The sequence below is a fragment of the Mizuhopecten yessoensis genome, unplaced genomic scaffold, assembly GCF_002113885.1.
Source record: "Mizuhopecten yessoensis strain PY_sf001 unplaced genomic scaffold, ASM211388v2 scaffold9085, whole genome shotgun sequence".
NCBI lineage: Eukaryota > Metazoa > Mollusca > Bivalvia > Pectinida > Pectinidae > Mizuhopecten > Mizuhopecten yessoensis.
The window spans coordinates 320,619-333,640 of NW_018407871.1; the positions used below are offsets into that span (position 1 = coordinate 320,619).

The window sequence follows — 13,022 nt, forward strand, 5'->3', positions numbered from 1 at the left end:
GTAAATATAAAAACATGCATATCTCGATTTACCCGCAAATCCTACCAATCCTATTTACAAATACCACAATTGTAAGCTCATATATCTGGGAGAGTATCAATGTTACGTAAAACAGGTTCGGAAGACTACATATAAACTCTACATCAGACTTGGGATACGCCATATATCATATTAGAGTTTTAAGCAAAGCGGAGAATTTCGGAGAAAGCTAAGGTGTTTATGCTGTGTTTTTATTTACTGCAGTATAAAGATATGTTCGATTTTATCTACAAAAGGCTTTCTGAATTTCCTTTGCCATCTAAAGTATGCTTCAAATTAACCATGCCATCGACATCAGGTTAGGTACACGAACAATGGTATTTACGGAAGACTACGGGAATTTTTTGTTTTATCTAAAACATATACAAGTAAACATTATTTTTTGACATAATTCTATAACAAACGGTTAATAGTCACGTTCCATTAGGAAAGACCATAGTGTTTATTGAGGTATTTGATACATTGTTTGTGGCAGCGTTATAACAACTGAATGTAGCAATTTGGTGTCGAAATGAAATATCAACACAATGAACAGAGAAGATATGTACTATAGCAAAAAAACCTAGATCACAATTCATCAAAAATGACCCAGACTAGGAGCCCAATTCATGAAGTACTCTTATGCTCAATCATAGATTCTGTGCTCAAAGTAAAAAACTTGTTACTCGTTTAAATTCACATAAAATGATCAAAATTTCAAGTGTAAAGAAAAAAGCCCGGTACTCAGCTTTATGTCTCTTCAATCTTCCTCCAAATCATGGATTTTTTCATATTAATTTAAACCATTAAAAGTTGTACCTGAGCACATTATCTGAGTTCGAGCATAAAAAGGTTTCCTGAGAAAGGGCCCGGGCGCGCCAAAAGGAAAATCATGAAAATAATATGACGTCATAAATTGTCTAAGACGCACTGAACAACTTTATAATCTTATAAACAATTTAGTACAAATATCATAGTTAAGCATTTGGTCAAGATGTCGATAATTTGTTTTTTTTCAAAGTTAGTTGAAATTTCACAGTTGAAAAATATGGCTTAGTTAATTATCTTTACAGCTGCTTGGTGGGGATAAGAAGTAGTAAATGCACTGTCAAATACCACCTAAATCGTCGGAACATTTTTCTGAGCAGATACAAGTTCCTTCATTGATTCCGCTTCGTCTTCGACCATTTTCTGTTAACAAAAATGATATGTTATAACAACTTGATAACAATTTGACATTATTTTTGGTAAATTGGTTTTCAATTAACTTTTTTTATTTTAAAATTTATGTTTCAATTAAATCGATGAAAACAGATTAAATACAAACACGCTTATTGCATAAAATGCTGTAAGTTGTGTTCTGCCTAATAACCCTCCTTAGGTTCCTGTTTTGTTTGTTACTAACGATTCTTATTAATATTCAAGTAATAAGCAGGTCCATTTCTAACCATATTTTGTGTTAAGGATGTTCGAGCTTAAAAAGCGTTGAAGAATAGATCTAACCCAGATGCATATTTGCTGAACATATTTAATCTGGGAAGAAAATGGAATGCGGGGACAATTGGTTATAATGATAATATTTTTAGAGTTATTTACTGCCTTTGACGGTGTACCTTATCCGTTCCAGGATATTCGACTCCACACCGGATTTTTCTCCTAATTCTTTCCGGAATACAGCAACATAGATAATCACACACTGGTATAATTAAAGATGGGTCTACAGGCTCTCGAGCTGTTAACGTAAAAAGGAAGATTTATGTTGTCGCAAAATCTTTATATCAATTGTCAATATACAAACATCATACAAAAATGGTAACGAGAAGTAGCTGTAGCCATACCTGATCTGATCAAAACGACTATTGAGCCCTGTTTGTGTTGTCTGTAGAGGGTCAAGAACACTGCAGCACGCCTGGTTACTCGTACCCGAAAGAGAAAGCATGTGCCACCTGTTCTATATTCATTGTACTGGTTACCAGTACGATACAGGTCGCAGTACACACTTTTGGTATACACTTGTTACCCTGTGTCAGCCGTCACGATCACTGCGGTCGGAGACAGAATCGTTGATGTGTGTCCCGAATTCTCGTACTGTTACCTATGGAAACTTGTGCCACGTTGTGGATTAGCTTATCATAATAATAATAATGTTAATTCGAGATTCTTATATACCGCTTTATCACAACCTAGTTCGTAGGTTAAAGGGCATTTACAACCAGCCAATATCTTTCTTAACTCCCTGGGGACCATACAGCCGGATCTGCCATTCCGACGCTAACAGCTATCATTCAACAATTCTAGCACTGCCCAATCACGTACTCATTTACAGATAAGTAGACTGGAACAAGAGAAGTCAATTATCTTGCTCAAAGATACAATACAGAGCCGTGCCGTTACTCGAGCCCGCAACCCTCGGTCACGAGCCCGACGTCTTAACACTAGACTACCATGCCTCCACCATCTGATATGAGAAAGTCAAATACCCTGGCCAAATTCAAGAAGGACATAAAATCTCACCTCTTCGCGTCTGCATTTTAGGCTATTTGCAAATATATGTGCACATTGAGATCATAAGCTTCTTGCTTAATGGTGATTGTAGGCCTTTTTTGTTAAACAATTATAACTTATCATAACAACCATATGTTGTTATGGGTCACTCTATAAATGTTGTTTATTATGCATTTTTTCTTTTTACTGTTATTTGTTTTACTGGATTTTGCGACTTTTCTTTGTATTGTGATCATATGATTGGAGCAACACTCACAAAGGGTGCCATTGATGATTTCTATATTGCATAACATATTACATACTACTTTCTTACCTTGGAAACGACTGATGATGGATCCAACAATGAATACCAAAGAAAACCCAATCGGCATCAACCATTTATAAGACAGAGAGTAAAGAATATCCAGTCCTTGTCTGTCAATATATCAAAAAATTGTTTTATGTATGTTTTGAACTTTCTGATTATTTGACGTGTTTGATAAACCTATAATATTTTCATTGAGCACATTGAGTATCAAATAGCTTACTTCTGGATATTTTGTTGATTTATTTCTATCATCAACAATATAACAATCACCATATATTGTTAACTTAAGCACTACATTACAACATGACATATTTGGTATTCAATGAATATAACTACAAATTGTGTTTGTTTATGTCAACTTACGGTTCAGAAACGATGTCTGTCTGTGTCGCACCAGCTATCGTACTTGAACTATTCCAGGTGGCCTCTGAATACGTGTATTCCATTAACGTTGCGTTTGTCATTCCGGTAACATTGAACACTGGGCAATTATCTGTTGATGCCGGTTCTAATTTTGCATCAACACGTACTCCTGACGAAACCAGTTTCCCGAACGATATCCATCCTACAAACAGGAAAGAGACCATTCCTCCCACTAATGCACCCTATTAAAACAAACAAGCATAAGTCTGAACAAAATTAAACCTCAAATATATAGTCATCAACCCAAAAATAAACATAAAAGACACAGCAAAATACTATGCGAATTCTGCTACTTTCCTGATGTTTGCATGTCTAATCCTGGAAATCTATCGTTCAATCCTAATATTAATATACTAAAAATTAAGTTTTTATTGACATAAATATAGATTCCCCCTAATTTTTTCGATGCTAAAGTGTTTTTTCGTCAGCGCAAACAAGTTTCCTGGCCTTTCCACACAAAAATGTATTACTCAAACAGTTTTCTCATGTTACTCGAGGCGAGGGGAAAAGCTTCAAAGTAACGATGATCGAATTCGCTGTTTGTACAGGTACAAGTACATACCTCGCGACTGCTGCTTTATTTTCTTTAATATATTGTTCTGAGTTGGTTAATTAAGATAAACCACGTAGACAGAATTTTAAATCTCAAGTCGCACTTTGTCAATAAAAGTATCCGGCAAGACGTCAAACCTTAATACTTTACGACGCTACACGTACAGCAAAGACGTCAAGCCTTAATACTTTACGACGCTTCACTTACATCAAAGACGTCAAGCCTCAATACTTTACGACGCTACACTTACATCAATTGTAAATGATTATTCCGTGATTAATGGTGTATACAGATACGCAGTGAAGACTTACCAAGGAGTTTGCTCTCGGTACAAACCAGCCAAGTAACATCATGCCGTACAATGCCCCGATAATGCACGCTCCAGTAATATCACATATCTTTAAAAAAATGCATATCATAAAATTATAAAAAGAATATTCATATATAAAAACTGATTATATTAATATGTAGAAAAACAAAGATACAAGGATAACGAATGAAAAACACGTTTTGCCTGTTTATCAATCATATTCAATCTGTATTTCCATTTCAAGTATACTAACAGAAATAGCATGAAGTTGTTCACCATGACGGTATATTTTCTTATACATAGCATGTTATTGTTTGATTACGTTATTCATACACGTGAAACTTACCCGAGATATAGGTCCATCTATACCAGATATAGCAAAGGTAACAATTATAGTCAGCCCTCCGAAAATAAATACTGCAATTATACACGATGAAAATTATACACAATAAAATTAAATTCAATTACATCTACATATCTCCATAATCGTTCAGAGAAAAGCAAATTGTAAACTTTTGATGATAAGGAAGTAATCATTCATCACCTATACCCTAAATAACTTATCTGGCATATTTAGGCTGTCAGTTCAAAGAAGCAAAATCATGTTTTTGAGAGATCGTTCAAAGCATCAGTGATTAATAAGAGAATCGAGAAAAAAAACCAAGAATGGATGAAAAAACATTAAAGAATGTTTTATAAGAATCTGCGGTCAAATCGTTAAAGGGTTACCTGATAACTGTGTGATGCGCATGGCCTTTCTTTCAGACATAGGTTTCATGTGCGGTTTGACGATATCCTCCCAAAACATGGCTGACATTGCACTTAACACCGACGACATGGTACTGAAATACAGACAATACCGAGAGGTAGCTGATATCGTTACTTAACACAGAGGTCATGCTCTAAAGCTGGAAGTGAAACTTGATTTACTGGAGGAGAAGGATCAATGCATCTAAATACACAAAATGTCAGTCTAAGAAAAGTAGATTGGAAAAGAGATTGTTGACGTTGATGCTTAATATCATAAATGATGTTTTTATTGTGTTAAGTTATACCGTTTAATATCATAAATGATTTTTTTTATTGTGTTACGTTTTACCGTTTAATATCATAAATGATGTTTTTATTGTGTTACGTTATACCGCTTAATATCATAAATGGTGTTTTTATTGTGTTACGTTATACCGTTTAATATCGTAAATGATGTTTTTATTGTGTTACGTTATACCGTTTAATATCACAAATGATGTTTTTATTGTGTTACGTTATACCGTCAAATATCATAAATGATGTTTTTATTGTGTTACGTTATACTGTTTAATATCATAAATGATGTTTTTATTGTGTTAAGTTATACCGTTTAATATCATAAATGATGTTTTTATTATGTTACGTTATACCGTTTAATATCATAAATGATGTTTTTATTATGTTACGTTATACCGTTTAATATCATAAATGATGTTTTTATTGGGTTACGTTATACCGTTAAATATCATAAATGATGTTTTTATTGTGTTACGTTATACTGTTTAATATCATAAATGATGTTTTTATTGTGTTAAGTTATACCGTTTAATATCATAAATGATTTTTTCTATTGTGTTACGTTTTACCGTTTAATATCATAAATGATGTTTTTATTGGGTTACGTTATACCGTTAAATATCATAAATGATGTTTTTATTGTGTTACGTTTTACCGTTTAATATCATAAATGATGTTTTTATTGTGTTACGTTATACCGCTTAATATCATAAATGGTGTTTTTATTGTGTTACGTTATACCGTTTAATATCACAAATGATGTTTTTATTGTGTTACGTTATACCGTTAAATATCATAAATGATGTTTTTATTGTGTTACGTTTTACCGTTTAATATCATAAATGATGTTTTTATTGGGTTACGTTATACCGTTAAATATCATAAATGATGTTTTTATTGTGTTACGTTATACTGTTTAATATCATAAATGATGTTTTTATTGTGTTACGTTTTACCGTTTAATATCATAAATGATGTTTTTATTGGGTTACGTTATACCGTTAAATATCATAAATGATGTTTTTATTGTGTTACGTTTTACCGTTTAATATCATAAATGATGTTTTTATTGTGTTACGTTATACCGTTTGCGTCTGTTTCACGTTTATTTACGAAGGCTATGCATGTTGACAGATCCTATTTTAGTTGGATTTGGAAACGAAAGTTCAGAACGAGAATGTTGGGATTTAAATAGAAATATACAATACGGGATGTATTTCAAATGAGTATAATCAATTTTTATTTAAATTTTGTAAATTATTAACATTTGCTCATGTCTCATGTTATCTCTGGAAAGGCAGGCTTTATTTTGAATTTTGTATTCAACACAGATGATGAAGAGAAGAAACATGTAATATAGCTTTATGTTACAAATACTATTCTTGGATTACTAAAAACAACTGACAGAGAGAGCAATACTGTGTTATCTATAAACATGAATGGCAATGTTAGCGTTCTAGTATATTCCCTGTAACAACAACTTACAATGTACATGTAAAGCAATTTCATTCATGAAAGTGTCATGTTTTTTGTTAAGTTCTAATCGGCGTTTTGTTGTCGAGAGCGGTTCACTATTCAAATCTACCAAATGTATGGGATTGGGACCACGGCCAAAGTCTCCTAGCCTAGATAATAACAACCACGTTAGTGGAAACAAGCACAGTAATAGCCTAGATAATAACAACCACGTAAGTGGAAACAAGCACAGTAATAGCCTAGATAATAACAACCACGTTGGTGGCAACAAGCGCAGTAATAGACTAGATAATAACAACCACGTTAGTGAAAACAAGCACAGTAATAGCCTATATAATAACAACCACGTTAGTGGAGACAAGCACAGTAATAGCCTAGAAAATAACAACCACGTTAGTGAAACCAAGCACAGTAATAGCCTAGAAAATAACAACCACGTTAGTGAAACCAAGCACAGTAATAGCCTAGAAAATAACAACCACGTTAGTGAAACCAAGCACAGTAATAGCCTAGATAATCAACACCACGTTAGTGAAAACAAGCGCAGTAATAGCCTAGATAATAACAACTACGTTAGTGAAAACAAGCACAGCAATAGCCTAGATAATAACAACCACGTTAGTGAAAACAAGCACAGTCATAGCCTAGATAATAACAACCACGTTAGTGAAAACAAACACAGTAATAGCCTAGATAATAACAACCACGTTAGTGGATCACTCGATCCCTCTGGCAGCTTTTACGCTTGGGCTGTCGAGATACAGTTGTTGGATTGCACAATGGTACACGATGTGCGATGTGTGCACGATGTGTGCACGATGTGTGCACGATATGCTAACGATACAAATCTGAAATATTATTGCTTGCGCACAATTGTGTGGACGATGGACGAACGTTGTGCGATGACATTCGTGGTTGGTGTAAATTGAAAAATGGCGTTACAATTAATACGGTTTAGTGTTTAAACATATAATGTTTATTTTTTAAGAATGTATCTTTTTTCTAGTTAAGTATATGAGCTGATCTTTTTTAAATTTAGAAATGGTGTATTTTTTTATTTTTTTTTAACTACCCGAATCGACACATGTAAAACTATAACACCTATGGACATGCTCCAATATACAGGTAAACATGGCCACCTTGTATATGTACGTGGACCATAGTTTTACCCACCCGGGGGCTTACGTAACTCGTCAAGGTGTGCACATTCAGGTGAAGGGGAGCTATAGACTAAAACGCATACAAATAAACACTTAACGTCCAGTTGTGTTTTCATAGCAGTAATAAGGTATCATACATCGGCTCTCTATGTCAGACACAGGGCGGCAGGTAAAACCCAGGTCACTAATAAATGGTTATTTACCTGTTCTGTTACCTGGGAGCCAAACCATTCTGGACAGTCTAACAGTCACTGTACTATTGTGTAACTCCCAATGTTAAATTGAACATAATCTTAATGAATATAACGAGAAATTTATAATATATAGTGTTCCGTAAGCCTTCTGGATTATTTTTTCATTCCGTAATATTGATTGACCAATTTTATACAATCGCACAATGGGGCGAACGATTGTTAAATCGCACAGTTGTGCGCACCGTGTGGACGATGTGCGGACGGTGTGTGCACCATGTATTTACGATGTGCGCACGCTGTTTTTTGTGCAGTTTGCTGTCACACAGCTGAACCTTGGCATACAAGAGGCATCCCAGCAATCGGTGCGTATTGCAATAGAAGGAATAAAAAGTGTTAATTGATTAAAAAATAAACAATTTCACTGTAGCATGTGGCGATTGGACCTCTGTACAGAACAACAATGTATACTGCAATAGAAATTGTTAACATTAGCAACCTCTTATACGAGGAAGGACATTTTGCATGTGTTTTGAAAGACCCATGGGGAAATGTAATTCTATTCGACAAAGCTTATATATAGCTGATGCCAAGCAGTTGCCACTCCTCCTCCCTCCCGTATTGTCATAATGTTCATTTCTTACCTAAGTGCTGCACTGAACAGAGACGCAAGGAAAAGCCCTGGGAGACATGGGATATCTTGAAATATGTCTCGTACCATTTTTGCCATTAACTGAAATAATAATATTGATATGCACTTTATATTACGTTTTATATTTAATAATTAGTTTTGAAAATATTATTTTTTTAGAGCCAAACGCAATTTAGTGAACGCATGTTTGTACCTTTTTACAGAAAAGTAAACAGGAATGTCAACGTTACGTTCGAATTGTGTCGCAGAACGTTTTAAATATTTCACAAGTATATGATCAATTATTTCACCTGATTTTGGTTATTCACTTGTTTGGCTAAAAGCGGATCACACCCTTTTGTATGATAGTAGGCGAACATAACAGCTCCATCCAACACCGCCAGCCCCGATATCAACAGGAACAAAAAACAAGCAATGAAGTACATCCTGAAATGTATAATATGTACATTATTGCATTTTTTTTTAAAGTTGTAAATTCTAAATTTTATCTTTTTTAACTTTTTTTAAATTTCTTACGAAAACACTATTGTACATGTTTAATAAAATATATTCTTTGCCTTTTAAGATTATTGTTTTCAAGAAGAACATGCAATAAATATAACTTTTACTGTTTGGCTTTTGCCACGGTTGGTGTTGCCTTGATCCTCTGAAAAGACGCCTGAGTAAATTGCAGCTTGAACCCGTAGATCAAACCCCAAACAAATAGGCGCCAGAATGATTGACGGATGGTAGGGTCGGGATTAAAGCTGCAATATAGAGATAAATATATCGTATTTGTGTAAAGACGAATAAATATAATATCTTACAAACTAGCGGTCATACGGCACATGGCTTATACATGCTTATGTGCGATTGAGGTACACCAGTGTTTTGTTTTTGTAATTGCCTCCTACGACAATTTGTTTTACAAAATAACCATTATCTTGGATGCTTCAGCAGACACTTTACCACCCACCCTCGACCATGTTATACCCCACAAGGGTTGTTCCTCATGTGCGAGTTTGCCTAACAATAAATGATATGTCTGTCAATTTACTTTACAACAGACCTAAATCATACTTGAGTGCGTATTTTATAACCTAGAATGGGGTTAATATATTCGGCTGAAATTGGTGCTGAAATCATAGTATCGCCAATAAATCATAAAACTCGATTCAACCGAACGATCCATTACAGATGCAAATGGGACATTTAAAAGGAACGACTGCATAATAACACCCTGGATATACGCTCATTCTAGCGTGTCATAAGGGTATAGATACACTAGATTTTACAAGATTTATGGAACATTTACCCTGATTTTTTTGTTAAATCTCATTTCCAAATCTAAATTTATACTTGTATATGGAAAATTCTTACCTAATAAGACAACAGTTGTGCCTATAGTAGATACAATGAATAAACACATGTTACTTACTCTATCAAGTTGGACCGTCCTTTCTCCTTCACAATGCTCCAAGTGTTTGCAACTCCACCTACTTCCATCGTTCCCTTATTAAGAAGAATCATTGTTAAACACTCGCAGAAATGTGTTTGATATCAGGATATGTTATTGTCGGTTTATCAATTTACAATTATGTTCTTTTCAACTTCAGAAAATAAAAACAATTTGATAGAAAATTAAATAATTATATCAATGTTTATGTTTTGCAAGTCATACACTTTGAAATTTTGTTGCATTACGAAATTAGCACATGTCGCACATTTTGATTAAACGTAATATCTTTTCGTGCACGAGTAAGATTCAAATGTTTAGATTTTGTTAAAAAGCAAAAGAAAAAACCCCAGTTTTATTTCATAATTTCTATTTTTAGAGAACAGCAAAGTTATTCGAGTCTATACTACCTTAATAAGAATTGCGAAGGTGCCACTAAACATAAGAACCGATTGAAATACATCTGTCCATATCACGGCTGTGAATCCTCCCTACAAAAAGGACCGGAAACATCGAATAGCATACACAATTTATTGTAAGAAGCAACGCGTTCTTCATTCTAAAAGAAAGGATTTACAACACTTTACAAATACGCGTCTACAAAATTTAAAAATTGATTTGCTATGGATACAAAATGTTAAAATAATAGTAACAACCGTCAATGTGGTGATGAGGTGTACTTACAATAATGGTATACACTAAAACAATAACGGTCAATGTGATGATGAGGTGTACTTACAATAATGGTTTGCACTAAAAAAATAACCGTCAATGTCTTGATGGGGTGTACTTACAATAATGGTATCCACTAAAATAATAACCGTCAATGTGTTGATGGGGGGTACTTACAATAATGGTATCCACTAAAACAATAACCGTCAATGTGATGATGAGGTGTACTTACAATAATGGTATGCACTAAAAAAATAACCGTCAATGTGTTGATGGGGTGTACTTACAATAATGGTATCCACTAAAATAATAACCGTCAATGTGGTGATGGGGTGTACTTACAATAATGGTATCCGCTAAAAAAATAACCGTCAATGTGGTGATGAGGTGTACTTACAATAATAGTATACACTAAAACAATAACCGTCAATGTGGTGATGAGGAGTACTTACAATAATGGTATACACTAAAACAATTAACGTCAATGTGGTGATGGGGAGTACTTACAATAATGGTATAGACTAAAACAATAACCGTCAATGTGGTGATGGATTATACTGACAATAATGGTATACACTTAAACAATAACCGTCAATGTGGTGATGAGGTGTACTTACAATAATGGTATACACTAAAACAATTAACGTCAATGTGGTGATGGGGTGTACTTACAATAATGGTATCCGCTAAAAAAATAACCGTCAATGTGGTGATGGGGTGTACTTCCAATAATGGTATCCATAAAACAATAACCGTTAATGTGATAATGGGGTGTTTACCATAATGGTATACACTTAAACAATACCCGTCAATGTGGTGATGTGGTGTACTTACAATAATGGCATACACTAAAACAATAACCGCCAATGTGGTGATGGATTATACTGACAATAATGGTATCCACTAAAACAAGAACCGTCAATGTGTTGATGAGGTGTACTTATAATAATGGTATCCACTTAAACAATAACCGTCAATGAGGTGATGGATTATACTTACAATAACGGTATACAGTAAAACAACAACCGTTAATGCGGTGATGAGGTGTACTTATAATAATGGTATACACTTAAACAATACCCGTCAATGTGGTGATGGTTTATACTGACAATAATCGTATACACTTAAACAACAACCGTCAATGTGGTGATGGATTATACTGACAATAATCGTATACACTTAAACAACAACCGTCAATGTGGTCAACCGTTAATGTGGTGATGAGGTGTACTTACAATAATGATATACACTAAATCAATAACCGTCAATGGGGTGATGGGGTGTACTTCCAATAATGGTATCCATAAAACAATAACCGTCCATGTGATGATGAGGTGTACTTATAATAATGGTATCCACTTAAACAATAACCGTCAATACAATAATGGTATAGACTAAAACAATAACAGTCAATGTGGTGATGTGGTGTACTTACAATAATGATATTCACTAAAACAATAACCTTCAATGTGGTGATGGTTTATACTGACAATAATCGTATACACTTAAACAATAACCGTCAATGAGGTGATGGATTATACTGACAATAATGGTATCCATAAAACAATAACCGTTATGTGATAATGGGGTGTTTACCATAATGGTATATACACTAAAACAATAACCTTCAATGTGGTGATGGTTTATACTGACAATAATCGTATACACTTAAACAACAACCGTCAATGTGGTGATGTGGTGTACTTACAATAATACAATAATGGTATATACTATTCTTGGATTACTAAAAACAACTGACAGATAACACAGTATTGCTCTCTCTGTCAGTTGTTTTTAGTAATCCAAGAATAGTATATACCATTATTGTAAGTCCCCCCCATCACCACATTGGCGGTTATTGTTTTAGCATTATCACATTAACGGTTATTGTTAATGTGATAATGGGGCATTTACCATAATGGTATACAGTAAACCAATAACCGCCAGGTGGGTGATGGGGTGTACTAATAATGGTATACACTACAACAATAACCGTCAATGTGATGATGGGGTGTACTTACAATAACGGCATACGGTAAAACAATAACCGTTAATGTTTTAGTGGTTACCATTATTGTATTGACGGTTATTGTTTAAGTGTATACCATTATCACATTAACAATAACCGTTAATGTGGTGATGAGGTGTACTTACAATAATGGTAACCACTAAAACAATAACCGTTAATGTGATAATGGGGTATTTACCATAATGGTATACAGTAAAAAAATAACCGTCATTGTGGTGATGGGGTGTACTTACAATAATGGTAT

At 34.1% G+C, this 13,022-nt stretch overlaps 1 protein-coding gene across 1 annotated transcript; it reads right to left on the reverse strand.

Annotated features, from left to right (window-relative positions):
• Positions 1 to 1,026: 1,026 nt before the first annotated feature.
• LOC110457308 (sodium-dependent multivitamin transporter-like) lies at positions 1,027 to 12,473 on the reverse strand. Its single transcript, XM_021508515.1, has 13 exons — positions 12,466 to 12,473; positions 10,488 to 10,568; positions 10,060 to 10,133; positions 9,251 to 9,388; positions 8,933 to 9,068; positions 8,635 to 8,723; positions 4,846 to 4,958; positions 4,463 to 4,533; positions 4,118 to 4,204; positions 3,194 to 3,435; positions 2,837 to 2,937; positions 1,632 to 1,750; positions 1,027 to 1,209 (listed from the first exon to the last, which is right to left on the reverse strand). Exons 2-13 carry the CDS (start codon positions 10,518 to 10,520, stop codon positions 1,138 to 1,140), a joined length of 1,275 nt encoding a protein of 424 aa, XP_021364190.1. The 5' UTR covers positions 10,521 to 10,568; positions 12,466 to 12,473; the 3' UTR covers positions 1,027 to 1,137.
• Between the last annotated feature and the right edge of the window lie 549 nt (positions 12,474 to 13,022).

Coding starts and splice junctions, on each gene's coding strand:
- LOC110457308 (XM_021508515.1), bottom strand. CDS start 10,520: ATGTTTAGTGGCACCTTCGCAATTCTTATTAAG. Junction 4,534..4,845: donor GCGCATCACACAGTTATCAG/GTAACCCTTTAA, acceptor GTATAATTGCAG/TATTTATTTTCGGAGGGCTG. Junction 1,751..2,836: donor CATCATCAGTCGTTTCCAAG/GTAAGAAAGTAG, acceptor TTACGTTAACAG/CTCGAGAGCCTGTAGACCCA.